The sequence below is a fragment of the Gymnoscopelus microlampas genome (assembly GCF_963454915.1).
Source record: "Gymnoscopelus microlampas genome assembly, chromosome: 8".
Lineage (NCBI taxonomy): Eukaryota > Metazoa > Chordata > Actinopteri > Myctophiformes > Myctophidae > Gymnoscopelus > Gymnoscopelus microlampas.
In genome coordinates this window covers 21,446,227-21,471,226 of record NC_139945.1, presented here as the reverse complement: position 1 = coordinate 21,471,226, position 25,000 = coordinate 21,446,227, and the positions used below count along the sequence as shown (strand labels likewise).

The 25,000-nt window shown below is 43.4% G+C and overlaps 1 protein-coding gene and 1 long non-coding RNA gene across 2 annotated transcripts in view; one reads left to right on the top strand and one right to left on the bottom strand.

Moving 5' to 3' along the window:
- The window catches only part of LOC311049824, a 156,679-nt gene that overhangs the window by 44,289 nt on the left and 87,390 nt on the right, over positions 1-25,000 (top strand). The gene's annotated exons all lie outside the window — the stretch shown is intronic.
- On the bottom strand, positions 9,678-15,111 carry LOC311050031 (E3 ubiquitin-protein ligase pellino homolog 1-like; the record flags this gene model as incomplete). Its single annotated transcript, XM_084063998.1, has 7 exons — positions 9,678-9,956; positions 10,423-10,668; positions 11,717-11,902; positions 12,049-12,222; positions 12,779-12,832; positions 13,215-13,332; positions 15,041-15,111. 7 exons carry the CDS (start codon positions 15,109-15,111, stop codon positions 9,678-9,680), a joined length of 1,128 nt encoding a protein of 375 aa, XP_083920124.1.

Sequence of the window (25,000 nt, the reverse complement as noted above, 5' to 3'; positions counted from 1 at the left end):
AAGCCCTATAAACGCAAATGTCTCTGAGTCATTGAGTGACTGATGAAGTTACAGCATTGGTCGGCCGGTTGGACTAACTATACGAACTAGCGAGCGGGTGAGTGAATGAGTGAGTGAGTGAGTGAGTGGGTGGGTGAGTGGGTGAGTGAGTGAACAGAGTGAACTGAGTGAGTGATTCTAGTCAGCCTGCTCTCTGCGGGGATAACATGAAATTCACTGACTGATTAAGTTACAGGATTAATCTATAATAAAGCTAAATTACGAGGGTTGCCGCTTCGTGCATCTGTAATTGCCCTTCAGCATTTCATAGATCATTGGTTGTCAAAGTGGGGTACGGGGACCCCCAGGGGTACTTGAGGGGGTTCCAGGTCCCCAGCTAAATGATGGACAGGAACCAAATGGACCCTTATGGGTCTGTAACTCTGAGAGTGTACAAATGGAACCAAATGGACCCTAACGGGTACATTTGGTTCCATTTGTACACTCTCAGAGTTAAATTAACATTGGTTTTACAATGTGAATTGGGGTCCCAGAGGTATAAATGCCATTAAATGGGGGTCCGTAGCCTAATGCATGTCAAACTGGGGGTCCTTGAAATTAAAATGGTTGAGAATCACTGCTTGAGAGCCGTAAAAACCTTCTCTTATGGGGAGTCCCTGGCTTGACTTTTCAAATGGGGGTCCGCGAGCTAATAAGTGTCATTTAGGGGGTCCTTGACATGAAAAAGTTTGAGAACCACTGTCATAGATGGTCCAACCATACAACGTTTTGACTTTTCTTGTTGTTCCTCCATGTCCTCTCATGCTCCACCCCCTAGAGGGAGCTATGACTGTCTGCCCTGCAGCATGGAACCCAGCCAGTGTGTTAACTAGAAGCTCGCCCCCGCTACGCGGGGGCTCGCGTCTAGCCCGCGGCCACGCCCACGTAGCGCCCGCGGCCACTTGGCAGCTCATATAAGTGGCGTAGCGTCATGAGGGCCAGTGGGGCCGTGGCTGGGTCAGTGAAGACCCTGTAGTGCGGATGATATGTGGCATAGAGGGGCAGATTGTAAATCCCCAGAGGAAACATCCGTGGGCTACCATTGGTTCAGCGATGTGTGCGGTCGCCCTGCGGCCCCTCCTCCTCCACCAATGTGCAGTATTGAGAGCCCTGGCGTCACAACAATTGGAGCGATGGGCACTGCACTCTGGTTGGTTAGGGTAGACCTAGGGCCCAGGTAGAACCCAGTTAAAGGCTGCATGGGCAAACCCAGTTAGGACCCGCCTTGGTCCCACATAAACATGGCTAGTTGGGGCCCACCTAAGGGCCAGGTAGAAGCTACTTATAGCCTGCATGGGCATCGCAGTTAGGACTGAAGTGGATGCCGCTGACATTGCTGACATGGGGTCCATATGGTTTAGCCCACCTTGAAACCATATGGGAACTACGCTGGCATGCAGGCTGGAATGCAAACGCTGCATCATACCTGTAGTGTGTAGTTTGATGTTGTGTGTGTAGCAGATATACCTGCAGTGTGTAGATCAATGTCCATATGAAAGTCAATGCCCAGCAGTGTTTTTTTTTTCTCCAGCAGAGTTTGTAGTGTCTCTGTCTCTCTCTGGAAGAGGTTGCACATGAACTCTGCAGCCGCACTGAGGCGCTCCAACACAAACACTCTGACATTAAGCTGCTTACCAGCCAGTGTGTTAATGACTCACGCCACAATGCGTGGGCGGTGGTAATGGAGGCAGGAGACGTGCAAGCAGGCCGCAGGCTGCAGTTGTGTAGTCAGACTAGTTCACGACCATGGCTGTGTGCACCTTTTTCCTTAGCCCCCATACACCTGAACACTTGTCCAGGGAAGGTTAGAGTTGTGCTCGAAATATCTCAGTATTGTTACATCAACATGAATAAACAGAAGCTGCCGTACCTAACACAGACTGTTTGCCACTGCAAACGTACCACAGCATGCAGGCCGGCTGACAGACTGCATAATAACTCATGACCTACTGTCTCTGCTGCCATCTCCTCATATAGGACACTGTTTGCCTAGGGGGAAAACACTTGAAGCCCCTTAAGTCTATGCATACAGTATGTGTCTTGTTGTGTATACCTCTCTGTACATACTCCTGTGTGTGTATTGACATCCCGTATGGAATCCATGGCCAGCTTGCCAATACCAGTCAAACTCCCAAACAAGGCCATGTCCTATACTACGTATATCAAGAAGAGCTCTCAGAAGATTAACATTCTTTATTATGTGTCTAGCAGCTGCGTGGTGTGATTACCAATACGTCAGAATGTGTATCTAACACCTCAATAGCAGAGGAAATGAATTGGATGGATTAGAGCTCCCATCTGCTGTAGCAGTGCAGCACTGGAGCAGCAGTCATTAGACAGAGTTCAAGGTTCAAGGCAAGCCCAGGTTTCAGGAGACAGCCGAGAGACAGGCCCCAAGCCATCTTAGTAGCTAGACATGGGACTGCTAAGCTTAGTTTAAAAGGAGAGAGAGAGAGAGAGAGAGAGAGAGAGAGAGAGAGAGAGAGAGAGAGAGAGAGAGAGAGAGAGGAGAATAATGGTTGTGGCTGGTCAAGCGTAATGTAGGCTATTGTAACACAAGCTAAACCAGTTTCACAGCAGTTTGTTCAGCATGCTGCTGTCTGAGTCACAGACCAATGCATTTAAATGTAGTTCAAATGAGAAAGGGTGAAGGAGTTAAAGAGAACGAGAAACCAGAGGATGAGAGAGGAGAGGGAGGAAGGTTGACAGAACAGTTGGGTCTTCCACACTTGCCTGGTTGAACCCCTGGGGCAGAAACAGAGTGGAGACTACAACATACAATATGTTTTACTTGTCTGCAAGGTACTCCTGTGTGTGTGTGCGTGAGTGTGTGCCCGTGTGTGTATGTGTGTGTTGCTCCGAGGCTCTCCCATCTGTTAAATATGTTGAACAGTGATGACCAGTATGTGAGAAAGCTTGCTTGGTCTTCTCTGTTCTTGGACCAAAAAAGATGTAAGGTCCCCCTGGCATGTGGCTCGGATCCTAGCTTCCTAGACTTTAAGAGGAAACTATATAGCTCCCCTGGCTTCGGTGTGTGTGGTCAGACTGGCCAGACAAACGATCTGTGCTGCTAGGCTGAAGTTACCTTGGAGTGGGTAGGGTCTAACTCTGAGGTTGTGGCTGTCTCGGAGGATTTTATATCTGACCCCAGTATCTCTGTCGGAGCAACTATGACTGTGCGTGGAATGGAACACCAACTTCCACTGACTAGTGCCTGAGGCTGCCTCCTGTGGGCACAACAACAAAGGCAGTGGCAAGAATAGACTGAGCTGAGACTGAAAGGGAAGACTGAATGTCTCCCTGCTGCGCATTGTTGTCTTTACTTTGAAAGTGAGGTTGCACGTTTTACCATCTAAACTTAATCTCTCCATCTGGTATCCAGGCAATCAAGCTCCTCACTGCATTGTAACGATCCCAGGGAATGGAGGCAGAGAAGTGAATCACGGTTTGAGGCTCTGTCTTTATTATTCAAGCGTACAAGCATGGAGCTCAGTATAACAACAGGTATCACTTGTAGCGTAAGACCCACAACAACAACAACAGCAGCACCATCACTTCCCCCGGAAGTCCCACCCCACAGTCACTCTCATTGGCTGGCAACGCCCAGGGTGCAATATCCCAACAATCCGCACCGGGCCGCTACAGTATACATGATGGTCATGAACAAACTTTGTTTACATCCGTGTGTAATCCCCCACCCCTTTCTCTCTCTCTCTCTCTCTCTCTCTCTCTCTCTCTCTCTCTCTCTCTCTCTCTCTCTCTCTCTCTCACTCTGTCAGATCTGTGATAAGGAGTGGCATTACCACATCATCAACGTGGAGTTTCCAGTGGTGATGCTTTATGTGGACGGTGTGATCTACGACCCTTACCTGGTGACTGACGACTGGCCCATCCACCCCTCCCAGATTGATGTACAGCTGACAGTGGGCGCCTGTTGGCAAGGTGATGATGGTGATGGTGATGGTGATCACGATAAAAATGAGGATGATGAGGATGCAGGATGGAGCTTATTAACAGTGCTGATGATGAGGATGATGTTGATGTGGATCAAGACTATCATAGATGTATTTTATCGAGTCTGACGTACGTACATGTACAAATGCCTAAAGTGCTGACCCTGCAGCCACGGATGTTAACTCGTCATTCGGAACCTATGTGATGTATTAGTCCATATTTGCCATTTTATTTCCTCGTTTACAGCAAGTGTAATACCGGCTTTCACCTGATGCGCCCCGCCACTACCCCCATTGAGGGATACAGGGAAAGTCTGACACAGACGGGATTAAAACACATACAGTATTTGTTGAACAATACGGATACAGTGTACACAGATTCCGAATGTCGAGTTAACATCCGTGGCTATACAGAGTTAGCACTTTATATGTTGTATTTGGAAATGTACAGAGAAGTACGGTCTTTGCAGTGATTTCCAGTGACTAAAGGGAGATTGAGACCGACACGCAAATGTCAGACTCGATGAAATAAATCTATGAAAGTCTTGATAGTGATAAGGAGGATTTGGAAAAAGAAAAGAAAAGAAAAAAAGAATAAAAGTAAAGAAAGAATCACCAGCAGATGTAGGAGCTGTTCGCTGTGAATGTGTGTGTTTTTGACCCTCATGGATCCAGTCTGAGTACGGATGCACAATTAAGCTGTCTAACTGTATGGGCAATTGAAATAGGATGAATAGATAGAAAAACACACTTTTTCTTACCTTACACCATGCTGGTGCTTTGAAAGTCCACAGAAGATAACGAATGGGCTCAATGATTCTTAGATAAGGTCTCAACATATATCTTTTCTACAGGGGCAGAGGAGGGTCATTTGGTGTCCCTTTCATCTGCAATGATTTTTCCGCCCCTACTTTTCTTTCTCTTTCACTGAGCGCTCCAAACCCATCAGATGATTAAAAGAGCCCTGAATAGAAAAGGGAGTTCAGAGGCTATTACTCCTCCTCTAACAGGGAGGCTAAGCTAGCCTGGTTCCATACCATAGACCCCGCCCACTCTCTGAGCTTCAGTCTGATAATCAGGCTAAGGCTAAGCCTCAATAAAGAGTTATAAAGACCATCCTCATATCTTTATACATTAGCCCTAGCAGATTGCCTATTCATAAGGCTCTGGTCACAGTGGCACAGTGGTCACTAGCACGCTGCAAAGAATAGTCCTTTTCTTTTGCCGAAAGTCTCTTCAGCCCTCTGGAGAACATAATTCTTCGACTGCTTTGCAAAGAATGGTGAGAACACCACCTGCACTTTATATGTGTTTACTGAACATGACAAATAATAAAAAGATGTCATTGAGAGTTTGAGTGGGCAACCGAGACACGAAGAGAGAATACGATGTTGTTTAAAACCAGCCATTTATGAGCTGTCGTTGTGCAGCTACTTCTTTGCGTTGTTGGAGCATCGCCCAACTGTGTCAATCCTGCAGGTGCTGAAGTGTGTATGTTTGTTTGTTTACGTTCTCCTCTAGACTTTCTGATAGAAAGGTTGGCCTGCGTTGGCTGCTCCTCACCCTCAGGGGGATAAAGTGCTTGCTGTGCTGTTTCCCAGCAGTCAGCCTGTGTTTACCCCCTGACCTGTACGTGTTGAGTAACAGCAGGAGAGCGATGGGCCGTCAAGTGAAAGAGTGACGCACCGTCCTGTAATTGTATTTCTCCTGTTGCCTTTCTCGATCACTTCATCACACACTGCAGCTCAGCATCTCTTGGTCTTTCCTCACTGCCCACACATTCAAACATTCAGTTGTATGTGGGTGTGTTGCACGCACACACAAACAAACAAACACATGCACACACGCACGCACGCACATATGCATGCACGCACTCACACACACACACACACACACACACACACACACACACACACACACACACACACACACACACACACACACACACACACACACACACACACACACACACACACTTGTTCAAATTGTATGAATGTACTTATTATGGATTATATCTTTCTTTATCTCTCCGCTACCCGCTCCTTAACTGTCCCCCCCCTGTCAAACACATGGCACTCAGTTTACACTTTTCAATTCAATTCAATTCAAAGGGCTTTATTGGCATGAGAAAACATGTTACACACACATTTGCACTCAGAGCACCACAATGGAAATACGCTTTTTTTGTTTTATCCTTTTGATAGATAGTACAAACATTGTCATTGTATCAGAGAGAGGTCCTCTGTTACTTATGTTTGCACCCTATGTACCCTATGTAACCCTTATTGTCTCCACCAGGCCGAAGGCATGGCGAGAGAGTATGTTTTACCCCCTGTCCGTCCGTCCGTGTGTCCATCTGTCTGTGAACAGCTAATCTCCGGCACCGTTGGCCCGGTCGCTGCGAAACTGTGCACGCACACTCCCTGGATGCCAATTCAGAACCTCTGCCCCAAAACTTTTACATGGGCCTGTTATAGCGCCACCAGGAGGCTGATTTGTGCAAAACACATTTTCTGATATTACTCGTACAGATTTTATCCAAACATCACACACATCGGTACACAGTATCTCTATAGTCATGTGATCAACACGGATCTGTCCCATTTTCCATATCACATCTTGATTGGCTAAGATTGCCTTCCAAACTTTGCAGGATTGGTTCATTTTGAACAAAATGAAATGAAATCATCAACGCAGCATGCGATTTCCGTGAAATTGTGCACGCACATTCCCATTAGGCCGAGGAAGAAATGCCACTTTAAAACTTTCAAATCAGCCTCATGGTGGCGCTAGAACAGGCCGATTTATGTTTTACCTATAACTGCACCGATCTGCGTGAAACTTTGCACGCACAATCACTAGAGGCCAAGGAAAAACCTTTCCCCTGCATTTTTCACATCTGCCTTTTAGAGCGACACCAGGAGGCCGACATTTGGAAAACACATTTTTTGCTTTTACTCCTTCAGATTCTGTCCAAAAATCACGCAAATCGGTACGCAGTATCTCTATAGTCATGTCATCAAGACGGATGTGTCCGATATTTCATATTCCATCCTAATTGGCTTCCAAAGTTTGCAGGATAGGTCCGTTTTGAACAAAATGCCTCAAATCATGAACGCAGTGTGCGATTTTCATGAAATTGCGCATGCACATTCCCAGTAGGCCAAGGAACAAATGGCAACCTTTTCACATTGGCCTGTTACAGCGCCACCAGCAGGTCTAATTTAACAAAACATTTTTTTGGAACAAAATGCCTCAAATCATGAATGCAGTGTCTGATTGCTGTGAAAGGCCTATTATAGCGCCACCAGGGGGCCACAATAACCTACCTGACCTGGCAGAGACTTGTGCTCCGAGGAGCACTTTTTCTAGTTCTAATATGTTTTACTTAATATTTAGGCATTGATTATAAAACTATCAGTGTTTATTCTTATTTAAACTACTAGTCTTTGTGTGGATGTATGCACATGCATATATCTAAATATGTAAGTAACTAAATATTGAATCAAACTCACAAAAGTTAGAGTAGACGTGAAAATGACCCCAGAAGTGTTTTAAAGTGAAACATCCCTTTATGGACTGCCATATTTTGGGGGACTTCCGTCTCCTATAACTCGGGCCAGGAACCAGGGGTGGTTTTTCCTGTGGGCAAGGTTAGGCGACCACCTGGGGCCTCAACAGTCAGGGGGCCTCATGAGATTTACCCAAATTATTTATTACCCAAATTAGTTTTTCAGGCCCCTGGCGAGAACGTCACGTCACAGTCTAGGAAATAAGTGCACAGCTGGTGTCTGTGGGGGGCTCATTAGCTGTCCTTTTGTTAATTATGCTCTTTCAATGTCTGACTCATCACAGGTAAATGGGCCATTTACCTGACGATCAGTGTTGGAAAGTAACTAAAGTATTATGTAACTTAAAGTAATATTATTACTTTTTTTCCAGTAACTAGTAAAGTAACTAATTACTTTCACGTTTTGAGTAATAATATCACTTTTACTTTTTTCCAAAAGTAAGTTATTACTTTTTTTCACGAGCCTTGGTGGTACTCTGGGCTTGAGTGTGTTTATTTGATCCTGTGTTGTTTTTGGTCCATTGATATAATGGTAGACTGGTTGGGATCGAGTTGCTTTGCAGGCTGCTGATCCGGTCTAAGTCTACACTCTAGAGCGGATACGGAAACGGTGTGCACTTGTCTGTGTGTGAATTATCAGCTGCGGAACGGTGGGCCTTAAACTTTTTCAAATATTATTTTGGGTTAGGGTTAGGGTTTCATCTTTCAATATAGCTTGTTTTCAATTATAAAAATGGTAGGTAAAAGGTCATTTATTTTTACATAAACCCAAACTTTATTTTACTAAAATGCAAATTGAGGACAAGTTTATCTCACTCTCAAACATGTAAACATTGAACATTGAATATTGACAATTTGGGGGGAATTGAGCCACACTTCTCTGCCGGCTCATATTTGACCCATAACACCACAGGTGTCACTTTTTTTATAGACACCATCAGAATTAACTAACATGGTGGTAATGAATTTTGTTGCATTGTAATAGCTGTTTCTGGGGATATCATGAAGCCTTGTTCCAATAAAGACATTTTAAATTTAAACTTGAAAACGGATCAGAAATGACCCTAACACAATGGAAGGGTTAAGGGCAACAGAAGAAGTCATTCATATCTTCGATAAGCTTTTTATTTTATTTGGAAAAGAAAAAAAGACAAACATTATCACACAAACATAAATCCTATATGTTTACAGTCACAACAATTTTGTTTCATTCCAAAACGTAACTTAACTGTTGAAGAAAGTCAACGGATTTGTTTAGAGAAAAAGTATAGAACACATTGCTCTAATTCTTTGAAGGTAAGTTATGAAAATCAAAAAGCTTAAAAAAAGATGTTACCACAAAGAAAATAAAAAAATCACACCCTGTGTGAAGGTAGCGGCGCCTTTGATACATTTTGTCATCGATATGTGTTTATAATATGTTTATAGCCATGTGTCACGTTAAGCTTGACCAATCACTTTGTTGACGGGTCTGACCAATCAGAGTGTTGACGGGTCTGACCAATCAGAGCGTTGACGGGTCTGACCAATCAGAGCGTTGACGGTGAACACGGACAAAGTCAGGTATAGAGCAGGATCCGCTAGAGCGGCTAGCGCCGCAAAAAATCACACCCTGTGTGAAGTGAGTGGTGCCTTGCATGTTCAATCAGCCAAGCTAACATGTCCAATGTTAGCTTGGCTGATGGCACTGATGTCACTTTGAAACATGTAAACAATGTTTCAAAGTGACACACCTATTTATAGGGCTCTATTTCATTATGCGTCTCGCTAGCCAATCAAAGCACACCCTTTCAACATATTGTCACGTGTCACGTGATGCTTGACCAATGTTAGCTTGGTGGACACACGGACATACAGACATACATACATACATACATACGGACAAACAGACAAAGCCACGTATAGGAGTGGTTGCCTTCGGCACCACTCAAAAATAAGCTTCATAGTGAGATCCTGGGACCCCCAGTGGTCCTTGAGTGGCTCCCAGGGGGTCCCCAGCTAAGTTCTTGACAGTTAAGAACCAAATGGGCCCTTACATGTCAGTAACTCTGGGGTCCATGGCCCAATGTATACCTAACTGTGGGGCCTTGTGTTTATAAAGTTGTTCTATTGGCCTATTCCGGAAAAATGAGTCTGATGTAGCCGGTGTCTCCTGTCAGCTGCTGGACACAGAAGGGACAGTCAGCGTGAAAGCTGCCTGTCTCATGAGGCAGTGTCATCTGACTCCAGAAGGTGGCGGTCTTCTCTGAACACACATGGCCACAGGGGACGAACGCGTGGGTGAGGGGTGCGGCGTCCAGGTAAAATCTCCTCTCGCAGCCCAGCTGCAGAGGCACGTAGGGGCCCCGTACCCGGCACATGGGACACTCGCGCTCCTGGCCCTCCGCTTCCACCTAGAGGGTTGTCACCAACATGACATTATAGCTGATGATTAGTAGTCGTTCAAATAATTGCGAGAACATTTAAACACAAAGAAAATAACTTTTTTGGCTTTGTAAACAAAAGTTGCACAAGGCAGATATGACAAATAACTTACAAAGCCTATAACTAAAATATAGAAAGAAATGCCTGACAATGACCGGTACCAATAGTCAAGATGAATAATGAACTATGTACTGTATTTCTTAATTGCATACAAGAAATACTGGGAAAATCTGGGAAAATATTTTAACTACAAGCTCATAACATGTCGTGATATGACACCTTGTGAGCCTTTAGATATCATATCTTCAAAATGTTTCAATAGATGAATTCATATGGATCAATGGAAAATAATTACAATTACAATTACGCTAAACAATTGCGATTATCTCAAATAATTTGTAATTATGTAATAATTGCCACAGGCCTAACTTTCACCTCAGCCTCTCTGTCGTGGACATGACCACACTGGAGGTAGGCCCAGGGCTGCTTCGCGTCCAGCGCCTGTGTTTCTTGTATGCAGTTGAAGCCCACCGAGCACCCGGCGGAAGGCTCCTGGCACAGGACCTCCAGGTGTTTCATGGTGGGCATGCGCGCCAGGCCCTCGGCCGTGCGCCACATGAGGGTCACACCACACAGGTAGATCAGCGAGCCGTCCACCAGTTCCTGAGACTCATTGTGCACCTGGACGGAAATATGAAAAGATGGGATTTGTTGACAAGAATTCATATACATGATGAACATACAGTAGATGTGTACACAATTTGTCAAAAGGATAAAACAAAACAAAAGAAGCTGAGAGCGTATTTCTATGTTGTGGTCCTTTGAGTTCTTGTGCAAATGTGTTTGGGGGAGGGGATAGCAGAGAAATACAATACAACTAAAATGGCAAAACACAACATAGGTACATGGGTAACAACGCAAGTATTGATGGTTAGGCCTAGCTGATATCAACCACATGAACCTTAGCACCCCCATGCTGGGCATGTCATAATAGGCGAACATTCGAGGAATATAGGCCAAAGGATTTGGTGTAGAGGGGAAAATGGAAGCGACCACGTATATACCCCTGGGGGATCCCGGTAAATTAAGTATAGGGTTTAAATTAAACCAACATGCAAATATCTAATATACATACAGAAGATGTAATAATCACAATCAGTGTACACACAGCTGTGTGTACACTGATTGGTGTGAACATATGTATATATCTTATATTGAAATTGCCTAGCGGTTGGTTGGACCGTGGACCGCAGTCATAGACGTAACATCCGGACCTGCCAGGCGCACCGTTACACCGATCCGTACCAAACTTGGCTGAAAGGCTGTTCAGGGGCCTGCCATGAAAATAGTCACACCGAAAAACCAAAGTTGCACACATATGGGGCACTACAGCAGTGTTTAACACTTCAAATGGCCATAACTCAGTGACCATTGCACTGGTCAGCGCAATATAGGGCTGGATTTGAAAATCTAGTACTATATAGTACCAGAGCCGTCTGGGAGAAATGCGGGGCCTGGTGCGATTTTTTTGTGGTTTTGGGCGGATATTTCCGAGTTTTTGGTGGTTATTTGCGGTTATTTCTTTTAATAATTCTTAATAAACGTGATTCTGTTCACTTAAGAAAAGAAAAAAAAAATAATAATAATAATTTTATTTTTTTTCGTTTTTTTGCGGCCGCACCGTTCGCACCCCCCTTCCTGCGGCCCTGTATAGTACTATAGTCCTCACCTTCTTCCCCTGCCGTTGCTGAGTCTCCCGGAGGGTGTAGGTGTCGCCGCACACCGAGATCTCCCTCCACAGGCCAGGCTTGGAGTCCTGAGTGAAGCCATGGAGCGGGTGCATCACCAGCACGCCGTTGGTGGTCAGTCCGTCCATCTGTCCATCTTTAGCTGTCTCCCATTTAACTGCCTTCTCCTGCAGGGAGAGGAAGGCAGTTTAGTTGTTATACAAAGTATAGATTGTTTACTTAAGTAAAAGCAGCAATACCACAAAATTATAAATATAATATAAACTATACATAATAGTCATGTATTCAAAAGACATTTCATTTCATAACCTACACCGAGGACGATGTTCTTCGAGGAGTCAAAGCCGGCGGCGTAGATGAATGCGGCGTAGGGCGGGCTCCTCTGGCAGATGATGCGGCAGGCGAAGAGCGAGATGGTGTTCTCAACCGACATGGGCACTGTGTCCGTCACCACAAAGTCAATGGGACTCTCTGTGGAACGCCCAATCTGTTATAGACAAACACACAAGGGGTTTCACATTACTCACAGCTTGTTTACATACAGTACACTGTATTAACCGCTTTCACCCTAGTGTTCCTATTTTAAGCATGTCATTACAGTTACTCATTATGGGTGGTGATAGCTGAATGGCTAGAGAGGCTGCCTGGGAAACAGAAGGTCCCAGGTTTGATTCCAAGCAAGACACTTAACCCACCTTATCCCCCAATCAGGAGAGAGAACCCCACAAAGACCATTCGTCAGCTTAGATTTTGTCTGCTTATTCTTTGGTGTAAAGGTTTTGTTTCTGTTTACTAAAGAATTAAGGAAAACTAAGGAAAGTCAGGGAGACCCCTCTTATTGAACAAACCTTCTATAACTATCAGAATAACTAACGTAGTATAGTCAAATGTATTGGTATATTTATTGGTTATATTATCAATACAATGTTAGTGTTTTGGCAATTATTTGGGGGCCCATTGGCAAAACATAATGTCAATGTATGTATTATGGATCCTACAAACAAAATGTCCGTAGATCTGTCAGGAGCGTATTCCATCACGACCGTGGTGACTTGGTTGAACTTGATGGATATGCTGTACTGGTCCATGCTGATAGCCTATGGAACACAGAGAAGTTCACTGTTAGAAACCTCCAGTTCTGGATAAAGCATTCTACCTCAGTACTTGAGTCAAAGCATAGATACTCCAGGTCAAATATGCTATTATTAATATTGCTCTGTCAAATGTGTACATTGAAGTACTGGATTACATGCTTTTAAAAGTACTAAATGCTTTAAAAATGCATAACAATTTCAGTATTCAAAGGCATAAAGTACATTTAAGTAAATAAAAGTGAAAATAGTAGATCTACAAGCTTTAAAGGTGTCACACCACGACACGTTGTGTGCTTATAGATCTGCTATTTTCAATGTATTTAATATTATATTATTAATACACTGTTGTATTGTTATTGTACTTAAGTCCCACATCTGATTGTACCTGTGGACAGCCCATGTGTACAGTGCTTGGTTTCACACCGTTGGCCTTGGGTCTCTGGTACAAAGCGAAGGGGCTTTTCGTCCTAGCCTCGTCCCCTTTGGACAGGAGGCCATTGTACCTGTGAAGAGAAGATGAAACAGTGGTGGGAACACTGTGGTTAATAAAGCAAGCTTGCAACAAGCTTCTTTTCTGTTCAGATCTTTAGAACCATAAGTAACGAGTGGACAGTGCAGTAATATTTTTCTATTATTTTTATAGAAATGCTTTACTCACAAGTGTATCCTTTGTGTAACATTCTGTATTTTACTTGTATTACATTACACTCTCAACATGGAGAAATAAAAGAGTCATAAATGATGATCCTTTGTGTTTGGCCTGTGCGGCTATGTCTGCCAACAGTTCCACAAATCCCCCTTATTTTATTTTCACTGACAACACTTCTTCTTTGATATGATTCTGCACACTTTTAACCACTAGTTAACTGGGGTCCCCCAGGGCTCTATATTAGGTCCAGTAGTATTTCCCTCCACACCAAATCTCTCCATTAAAATAATACCTGATCTACAAGCTTTAGGCAGAATCACGAAGTGACAACAGAGATGCCATTTCTTGTATGTAAATTCAAGGAGATCTTTTTTTTGCACACCAGAGCTGGCAGTAAACACAAGCATAGTTCACTGTTATTTTACCCACCATGGTGGCTGGTAAACCAAACAAGTTCATTCAGATCCCTGCCTCTTGCCCTTGAACTAAATGTCTCTACACCATGGGTTCCCAAACTTTTCAGCCCGCGACCCCAAAATAATGTGGCCATTGACTCGCGACCCCATCTAACCCTGGAGGTAGTTTATGCACATAAATTTGCACGTTTGGTGTGAATTTGTAATGTATTAAATCTCATCCATTCTGTTGATTTTTCTTTCTTTTTTTTAAGACCCAAATAATTTTGTGATCCCACCGTCAGTGTCCCAACCCCTGTTCTACACTACACAATTCCTATTCAAACTACAATATTGTCACCGTCGGGTGGCACCTGATATGTCCAACTCCAAAACAGTTATTTTTCAGTAAATGTGAAAAACGACCTATACTTATTATTTAGTCACAAGCTCATTTTCCCTTTCAAACATTTTGCAAAAACATACAGCCGATCAACAAGCTCACAATGCATCACATTGCGACACCTTGTGAGCTTGTAGATCAGCTATTGTCTCTACTTTTGTACGACAACAGGGCATTCATTTAAAAAAAAATGCTGTAAACAAGGATGATTTCTGCCTGACAGCAATGCTTGTAAAACCAACACCGTCAATGGAAAACATAATTACTACATTTCTTCAATGAACTTGCTTTGTGTGTGTGTGTGTGTGTGTGTGTGTGTGTGTGTGTGTGTGTGTGTGTGTGTGTGTGTGTGTGTGTGTGTGTGTGTGTGTGTGTGTGTGTGTGTGTGTGTGTGTGTGTGTGTGTGTGTGTGTGTGTGTGTGTGTGTGGGGAGGCATGCGTTAATCCGACAGACCTTTTCTCCGACTATGTGGCATCCGCGTGCGGTTAGGGTTAGGGTGCGGGTTTGGTTCGGGTTTAGTATTGGAAACTGTACTCTGTGTGTGTGTGTGCGCGCGTGCGTGCGTGCGCGTGTGTGTGCGTGTTAACTTGTAATTCATTTGAAGCCGACAACTTACGAAATGACAATCTCGATGGCTTCATTAGGATGTTATTCTTTTCTTATTTATTTTGTATTATGTTTTTGTTTTATTTTTTATTTCCAATATGTTTGCGTTGCAAAGAGCCTATTCAATTAATATTAATAAATGAATGTTTCATCATACCCCAGGACAATGAGCTCCCCATATTTGACTTCCATTGGAGGGAGGGCAGGGTTGGTGCAGGGCTCTCCCATAGTGAAACACTCCTCTGTCACCTGCTTCAAAGTCTAGTGGTTGTCGCTGTCCTTTACGTCTCACTTAACCTGCAGACATCACAAGAAAAACACATGTGAGGTTTCATTCTAAAATGAGACATTCTCCCTTTAACCACTTAAGTCCTGTATATACTTTAGTGTACGGTGAATAGCGGAAATAGCCAATCAACGTTTCACATTCCGACGCTTGTGAGCTTGTTAATCTAAATATATTTGAACATTTTTTAAATGTTATGAAAATGTTTGAAATGTCCCTCTCCACAATGACATACCCAAAATAGGGACACCACATTTAACGTGTTTAATACAAGTGTCACTTTAAAAAAAATCTGAAGTAGGTCGAACTAAAACCCAACTTTAGATAATATTGCAGTTGTTGTTATTGATGGTTGTTACTTAATTAATAGCAACATTTTAAATTACATACCACAATCATTCAGCATTAAGCATTAATATCTTGCTGGTATTCATCCCCATAAACATAGAACAATTGGAATGAAGTATATAAACCAAAAATTGGAGGCAGACTAAACAAGCTAATCAATGTTGCATATGTGGACAGATACTTATCAGTTGGTTTCAGTGGAAGTAGCCTACTCAGTTTTTTTTTACTTTATAGTAAAATTAGCAAAAACAAGTTACAAGTAAAAGTACTGTATCTTAAAGAAAACAATCACTTAAATGACCAAAGGAAAAGACAATTCACCTTACTTACTTGACTTATCTTGAGTAGGATATCCAACAACGGCTTAGAAGAAACTAATAGCTTCTGAATAGGAAGTTTTGTAGTATTTATAACAGCTCCTCTGTTCAGTCAAGTCCTCAAGCCTCAATGTCTGAACTGAGGTTCATAATGTGCTATTTATGTGCTGCTCTCTCTTTCTCTCTGATTCAATCATTTACTGTTCTTTGATATACAGCCTGATCAAAATCATTTTCAGCTGATTCAGTCATTTACAGTTCTCTGACAATCAGCTTGATCAAAGGGTTCTCTCTCTCTCTCTCTCTCTCTCTCAATTCAAATCAATTCAATTCAAAGGGGCTTTACTGGCATGAGAACACATGTTTATATTGCCAAAGCAAAAGTGAAATAAAACTATGAAAAATAAAACATAGGTACAATTAAATGGGAATAGAGAAATGCGTAAACAGAGCTGTGTTACATTGCAACTTATTGAATCTTACAAAGCCATACAAATTGTATTTGCTGTAAAAAAAAAAAAGAAGTTAACATCCATATAGGAAAAGTTAGCTTAGGAAAAACATTTGAAACAAATGGCATACATTTATCAATGGGTTAGGGTTAGGGTTCATTTGTATAAACCTTTGGGACGAATAGCAGCAAAGTTTTCACAATGTATATAACGGTAGTTGCTCTGTTTGTATTACATGTTTCTATATATCGAGATCAATCAGTGCAGACAGTGCAGAAATACACATGTACAGTATTACATTACACATCCTTCTCCTGTCACAACAGCTCACACATCTTGATGCTGTGTTTGCACATTGTTGCACATCGATTTTTTTTTTGTCATTAATCATGCTTTATTGGTAGCTTATGTGCACTCTTCTCTTGGGAGCCCAATCTGACTGATATTGTCTTTATGAATGAGGAGACCTTCAGGCCTCTGTGTGTGTGTGTGTGTGTGTGTGTGTGTGTGTGTGTGTGTGTGTGTGTGTGTGTGTGTGTGTGTGTGTGTGTGTGTGTGTGTGTGTGTGTGTGTGTGTGTGTGTGTGTGTGTGTGTGTGTGTGTGTGTGTGTGTGTGTGTGTGTGTGTGTTGTGCGCGCGTGCGTGCGTGCTAAGCCCCACTTAGCACGCACTGGACGACAACCTTCTGGTAAAGCTCAGTGCTGGAGATGTAGTTTCCCAAACATACAAGTATCATGCTATATGTTTAACATGAGTGTACAACATAGAGAGAGCTTGGCTTAGCTCACAAAATACAGACTCCAATGAAGTAAAACTTAAGCAAGAAGCATATGCTTATGCTTTTGCTGAGCTTGAATTATTCATCAGGGAAAAACATATGAAAGCAGAAGGATCTTGCTATTTCAGATTGCGGGACTTGTATAACTTCTACACTAATCGTCTTAAGCAAATGAATGTTGATGCTTCTTCTGTCCATCGTACAAGACTGAGAAAGCAAATTGTTGCACGCATACCAGAGCTTGAGCCATACAACAAGGGGAAAGAAATCTGGTTTGCCGACAAGCAAAATGTTGGAGCTGCTCTTGCCACCGCCTTTGATGCACTGACTCATGTGAAAACTGCTATGATAATGAGGAAACAAATGCTTGAGCACAAATGTGAATTTACTGGAGATCTTACAGAGGAATCTCAAAAAGAAGCGGTGCCATCCAGTTTGCTGGAATTTGTTAGCGTGCTGCAGAATGGTGGACATATTGAATATCAACTAGAGTCTGCATGATGTCACACAAGCTGACATGGCTCTATCACAACTCTTGCAGTTCAACTGTCACAAAAGCCAAGCTTCATATCATTCCAAATCCAGAGAACTACCATTTCCTATATACATTGGCCTTCTGGTATATGCCAAAACAAGAAAGCGTCATTTGATTGATATCCTGCACCAGTATGGCCTAAGTATAAGCTATGACAGGGTCATAGAAATTACAAAGGATCTGGGTACAGCAGTTGTCAGTAGAGCTGAAGAAGGAGTGGTTTGTCCACCCTGCTTAGAAAGGGACTGTTCACAACCTGTGCTGTTGACAACTTGGACCACAATCCTACTTCACCAACTTCAAAGTCATCTTTCCATGGAACAGGTGTATCATTTTTTCAGCACCCAGGTGCTGACAGCAGAAGGTAATAATGTTGCCACATATCCAGAAATCAGGGACAAAATCAAAGAAGGTGCCATCCCTCCCTGATTACTACACAAATGTGCCTCCTGCCTCATTTAGACAAAGCAATCCAGTCCCAGTATCATCAGAGAGTGTAGGACACAGTCAGCTTATGCTTCCAAAAAAACTTTGTCTAGAGTATGAATGGCTCGAAAAGGTCTGTTTGTCAATGGAGATACAAGAGGCAGTTTCACTATCGTGGCCTGCACATCATGCTTCCAAGGAAAGACATCCACATTTTGAAATAAGCTTGTCTGCAATGATGCCTCTGTTCCCAGAATCGGCACATTTTGTTGCTATGATCAAACACGCGATGGATTTGGCGAAGACAACCACAGCTTTTCTGAACCCAGGTCAGGTTCCAGTGATAGCAGCTGATCAGCCACTTTTTGCCATCGCGCAACAGGTACAGTGGAAATGGCCTGACCTGTATGGAGATGTGGTCATAATGTTTGGAGGACTACATTTGAAAATGTGTGCCCTAAAGATGCTATGTGATGTCCTCAAAGACAGTGGGTGGACCATAGCGCTAACAGAAGCAGAGGTAGCGCCTGCAGGAACAGCATATTCATTTATTTCTGCCTCACATATGAAAAAGACTCGCGTAGCACACCAGGTCACAGCATGCAGTCTTTACCAGTTGTGTAAGACAGCCTATGGCAAATATCTGCAAGAGGCGGAGGATACAGATGTTGAGAGTTTCGAAGAATGGATCTCAAGGCATGAGTCAGAAACTCCACAATTCCACTTTTGGAATCTTGTGCTTCGACTAGAGCTTCTTGTTCTCCTTTTCATCAGGTCATACCGCAAGTCTGACTTCGAACTTTACAAAGATGTCTTGCATGAACTCCTTCCTTTCTTTTTTGCCCTGGATCACGTTCACTATGCCCGATGGCTTCCAGTTCATTTGAGAGACATGGAGACCCTAGACAGTAACACATATGCCCAGTTTTCACAGGGCAAATTCACTGTGCATAAAACAGCTTGCGCATTTTCATCAATTGCTATAGACCAAGCACATGAACAAAACAATGCTCACGTGAAAGGAGATGGTGGAGCTATTGGCCTTTTGGAAGATGAAGCTGCCCTTCGAAGATGGTCTGTGGCTGGACCAGAAGTATGTCGCCTTATTCAGGAATTTGAAAATCAGGCTTTTGAAACAAAGTCATCTAAAAAACACCACGAAGATTCTAAGTGCATGGATACAGATTTCAAAGAGAAAGTCAGTAGCCTGAAGAAAGTAATTATTGAAATGGGAAACCCTTTTGAGGAGGATTCAACTGATTTACTTGTGCTAGACACCCACAAAATAGTAGACAGCAATGTGAGCAAGTCTTTGAAATCTCTTGAAACACTTGGAAAGAAACAGTTTACAGAATTCAAACAGCAACTCAAAAACCCAAGCATGTTTTATGACCCAATTAGAAAAAACTAAGTGCCCCTGTTCAGTTGAAAATCCAAACCTACTTTTTCGAAAGACAAAGGAAAATTGCAAACACTGAAAGATGACTGCAATCTCTTCTCACGCCTTTTTATTTCATGTCTGAATTGACAGTGTGACCTTGAAGAGTTCTTCCAGCATGAAAATCTGAGTTCTCCACCTGCTCTGACTCGAGCTGGACAAATGCACCAAGGGCAGAAGTCCCAACTTCTACCTTTGCTTGAAAAACAGGTGACCAGTGTACCTGACGGAGAACCTCCTGCTGATGACATTATAATTGATGGTGCTGCTTTTGTAAATTGCCTACGTCCCTCTAGTGGTTCAACATTTGAGTCCTATGCAATGAATGAAGTCTTGCCAAAATTGCACAAATATGCACAAGGTCACAAACAACTTCACATAGTGTTTGATGTCTACAGGGAAGACGGCTTGAAATCCCAAACGAGGCAGAAACGAGGCACTGGAGTGCGGCGCAGAGTAGGTGATGGAACCAAGACACCTACTAACTGGGCCAGTTTCCTCAGGAATGATCTCAATAAAACAGAACTCTTTGAGTTGCTGGCACATAAAATTGCTTCCATGGACACACAGAATGAAACTTGCACTATTGTCACAATGGGAAATGCAGTACTCTGCAACTTAGATGACCATGATATGTCTGACTTACAGGGCTGCACACACAAGGAAGCTGACACAAGGATGTTCCTTCATGCAGCCCATGCTGCAAATCGGGAGGCATGCGTTAATCCGACAGACCTTTTCTCCGACTATGTGGCATCCGCGTGCGGTTAGGGTTAGGGTGCGGGTTTGGTTCGGGTTTAGTATTGGAAACGTCGGAGCGCTGCGCTGTCGGCGGAATGCGCTGTCGGACTAACGTAATGCACCCCTGCAAATCATGGTGCGTCAGATGCCATCATCCGCAGTTCAGATACTGACGTTGTTGTCATAGCAGTTTCAATAGTTCAAAGACTTGACTTGAAAAAGCTGTGGATTGCCTTTGGAAGCGGGAAGGACCACAGATGGATCCAAATCCATGAAATTGCATCAGCTATTGGATCAAAGTCATCAGGTCTTTCCTTCTTTCATGCATTCAGCGAATGCGATACAGTTTCGTCCTTCCATGGGAAGGGGAAAAGGTCAGCATGGCAGACATGGAACGTGTTTGAGAAAATATTCCCTGTCTTCACCAACACCTGTTGCAGTAACTGATGAAGACATGCAAGTCATTGAGGAGTTCGTAGTACTCATGTACGATAGAAGTAGTTCCTACAAGGAAGTGAATGAGGCACGACTGGACTTGTTTGCCAGAAAGCAGCGATCATATGACTGCATTCCACCAACAAGAGCTGCTCTGAAGGAGCACTGCAAGAGAGCTGCATTCCAAGCAGGACATGTATGGGGCCAGTCACTCTTGTGCAGTCCTGTTTTGCCAAGTCCAATCCACTGGGGATGGCACCAGAAGGACAGAACATGGCTTCCACACTGGAGCAGTGGCCAGCAGTGGCCAAATCATGCCAGGAGCTGACACGATGTGGATGTAAAAAAGCATGTTCTGGCCACTGCAAATGCTTTAAGTTTGGACTTATCTGCACACCCCTCTGTGGTTGCAGTTGCTAGTACACTGGCCTGTCACTTGCCCAGCCACCATTGTAAATGAGAATGTGTTTATAATTACTTAATAACAAAACAAAAAGTAAGCACTAAGCTTTACCAAGCTAATAAATCACTTTCAAATGTTCCATAAATGGATTCTGTGTATGGTAATTAATACAAATACATGTACTACAAGCTCGTGTGGATAAACCATAAGCAGATGCACATTTCTGCAATTTATCGGCAGCCATATTGGAAAATATGCCGCCATATTGGAACCTAATGTTATTTTTTATCTTACTTTGTAGGAATACCTCCAGAACATATTCTCTTATATTAAAATAAGCCCCAGCAGTGGTATATATAAAGCGATATAGTCCAACACATTGGCCCAGTTGCAGCCATTTTGAAAACTGGTGGTGGCCATCTTGAAATCTTAGGAATTCCGCGTGGCCAGAGGTTGATTATCAAGTAGGGTCATATGAAGGTCATCTGTGCCAAATTTTGCGATTTGTAGATGTGATGTGATGTGATGTGATGTGATGTGATGTGATGTGTCCTGTGATGTGATGTGATGTGATGTGTTCGAGGAGCACTTTTTCTAGTAAAACATTTTTCGCACACACACTTTCTAACTTCTAACTTCATTGATTCTAATGATGGATGCCATTTCTTATTAACTTGATTGATTGATTGATTGATTGATTGATTGACTGATTAAATGACTTAATCCCTTGTACTGTACTTAGGGTTATGGCAGTGCAGCAGTATAGTCAAAAAAGCTATGCTAAAGCACTGTTGTGGTCCATTGTACTCAATTCATCAAAACGTACAATACATTACATATCAGTGACAACACCAATAGCAGCAAAATATATATTTACAGAAAAAAAGAGAGGTGTGGCCCAGACCGCTGGTGTAGTAATTTGAATCGTGAAAAGTTTTGGACAGAGACGATATGCATAATGTTATTTTGACTTATTATAACTTATTTACACGCATTTGATTATCTCTGTCCTAGACACGCACGCACGCACGCACGCACGCACGCACGCACGCACGCACGCACACACACACACACACACACACACACACACACACACACACACACACACACACACACACACACACACACACACACACACACACACACACACACACACGCACACCCGCTTCAATCCATCACGCATTCAATTGACAGCAAGGATGGATGGCATTTTCGGAAAGCTTCCTTAAATAAATCACCAATCAGCTCTACCTCTCTGCTCTCTCTCATCCCATTGGCTCAGCTCATCAATCTCTGTGCACTCAGAGGTAGAGGACATAGACGATGGATGGAGGTGTATTTAGACCCCAAGGCTTTCTCTCTCTCTCTCTCTCTCTCTCTCTCTCCCTCTTTGTCCTCTGCTGCTCGCCTCACTGATCTGTCCATACTGTAACACACGGATCAGCTCCTGCTGGCCTTTGATGACAAAGAGGAGGGATGGGCTGAACGTGGGATGGGATGAAGGAGGGAGGAATTGAGGGAGAAAAAGAGAGGGAAGGAGAGAGAGAAGAGGAGGTAAAGCTCCTCAGGGCCACTCACAGTTTATCGTTTGAGAGCGTTGCAGTGTTAGCCCTCCGGGTGGCTCAAAGCAGCGTTTCTCAAAACTGTGGGTCAGGAGGACCCTAGGCTGCACAAGCCCTCCTGCTTTCGTGCCTATAGGGGGTCAACACTTATTAATATGGTTAGATGAAGCTGAATACGCAGCACACTCCCCATCAGGGTCAGACACTGTTCTCTCATTGAAGCAGAATATTCAGAGGATCAGAGTCCAGCTGGACTGGAATGAAGGAAAGCTGTCATTCTCTGATCCTGATACTAACACACACATACACACCTTCACACACTATCACTGATACACTCTTTCCATACATTAGCACTGGTGATAATACTGTCCCTCGGAAGATGTTACCTGGGAAGGTCAATGTAACTGTGGAACAATGCAGTTAGACATGATGATGATGTTGATCATTTAGAGTCTTTAACCCTGCAAGGCCCAGATTCTTTTCAAGTTGTGATGATTCCTGGCTCTGTGGGGGGTATTTATATGCAAATATCCTGGCCAAAGGCATTGTAAGACTAAACAATAGGACCCAATGAGGATTTAGAGGTGAAAAAAATAATAATAACAGAAAAGAAAAATGATTTAAACTCATTTCTTTATAAAAAAATACATGTGATCGTGCGATCACACTGGGCCTTGCAGGGTTAAGGGAGGATATTACTCAGTTATATAGAATCTATATGATTGTGTTGTGGTCAATGACAGTCACATGTGTTCCCTAAAGCAGTGGTTCTCAAACCTTTTCATGTCAAGGACCCCCACGGACCCCTATCTTTAAAAAAAAAAATTGTGCCAGGGACCCTGTTCCCTAGAGAAGAGAAGCTTTTTAGCAGCTGCAAAGCTGCTGCTCTACAAACAGGCTGAGACATAGTCCGACACCTAAGTGACACCTAAGTGTCATTGGCTGTCCTGGCTGTCCTTCACTCCTTTAAGCCAATGGCGACACGAATGGGGAGACGGCCCGCCGTCTCTACAAAAGTAGAAAGCAATCATTATGCCGAATGTCCCATTTCACAAGTTTTCAAATGTATAAAATGTATACAAATCTTTTGAAAATAGCAGATCTACAAGCTCACAATGCGTGGCATCGCGACACATTTTGAGCTTGTAGATCGGCTATTTTCAAATGGCCGAAATGTGTATGTAAAAACAAAACAGAAAGTCAGGTGCCAAACAAAATTTTCTGTGAATGATCATGATGATGATTACTATTATTTTGATTTAGTCTAGATTCATCCTCAAAAAACGATTCCTCATCTAGTCTAGTGGTTCCCAAACTGGGGGTCGGGGTCCCCACATGATTAGCTTAATGTGCAACATTGTTTTCTCACTCAACAGTAAAATAAACCAACATACAGTATAAGTGTATACAGGGTATATGCACATTTATAAAGTGTAATTTTAAGGACTTTTAAGACCTTTTTAGCGGTTCCAACCGCTCTAAGCTTGACTTTGTCCGTATGTCCGTCCGTCCGTCCGTCCGTCCGTCCGTCCGGATGAGCACGGGATGAGCACGGCAAAGAAGCAACACATACAAACACACGCACACACACACACACACACACACACACACACACACACACACACACAGACTTGGAGATTGCCTATGTCATCTCTCCTCTCATTGGCCACACGTGCCACTGGTTATCAAAGAGGGGTCCAGGGACCCCCAGCGTATGAGCACGGGATTTTAAACAGCTATAACTCCAGTTTCCAGCATGCCACCAAGTCCAAATTCAATATGTGGACTTAGACCACCAATAGGGACGAGCATGAATTGCTGAAGCCCCGCCCCCTCTGTCCAGGGACCCCCAGCGTATGTTATGTCCGTCCGCCCGCATGAGCACGGGATGAGCACGGGATTTTAAACAGCTATAACTCCAGTTTGCAGCATGCCACCAAGTCCAAATTTGGTATGTGGACTTAGACCACCAATAGGGACGAGCATGAATTGCTGAAGCCCCGCCCCCTCTGTCTTCTCATTGGCTGGCCTTTAAACAGCCATAACTCAAGTTCGCATCATGCTACGGAGTACAAATTTTGCACATGGACTAAAACCACCAATAGGGACGAACTGTAATTACTTAAGCCCCGCCCCCTCTGTGTGCCCATTGGCTGGCCTTTAAACAGCCACCATTCCAGTTTGCAGCATGCTACCAAGTAAAAATTTGGTAAGTGGACTCAGACCACCAATAGGGACGAACTGAAATGAGTTAAGCCCCGCCCCAAAGGCACCGCTTCCTTCACACAGGGTGTGATTTTTTAATACCAAATGGGAATGAATTATACTTCAACTTGATCATAGTTGTAGTAGTAGTCTCCTTATAAAGCTGCACATGGCGTAGCAAACATCTGCAC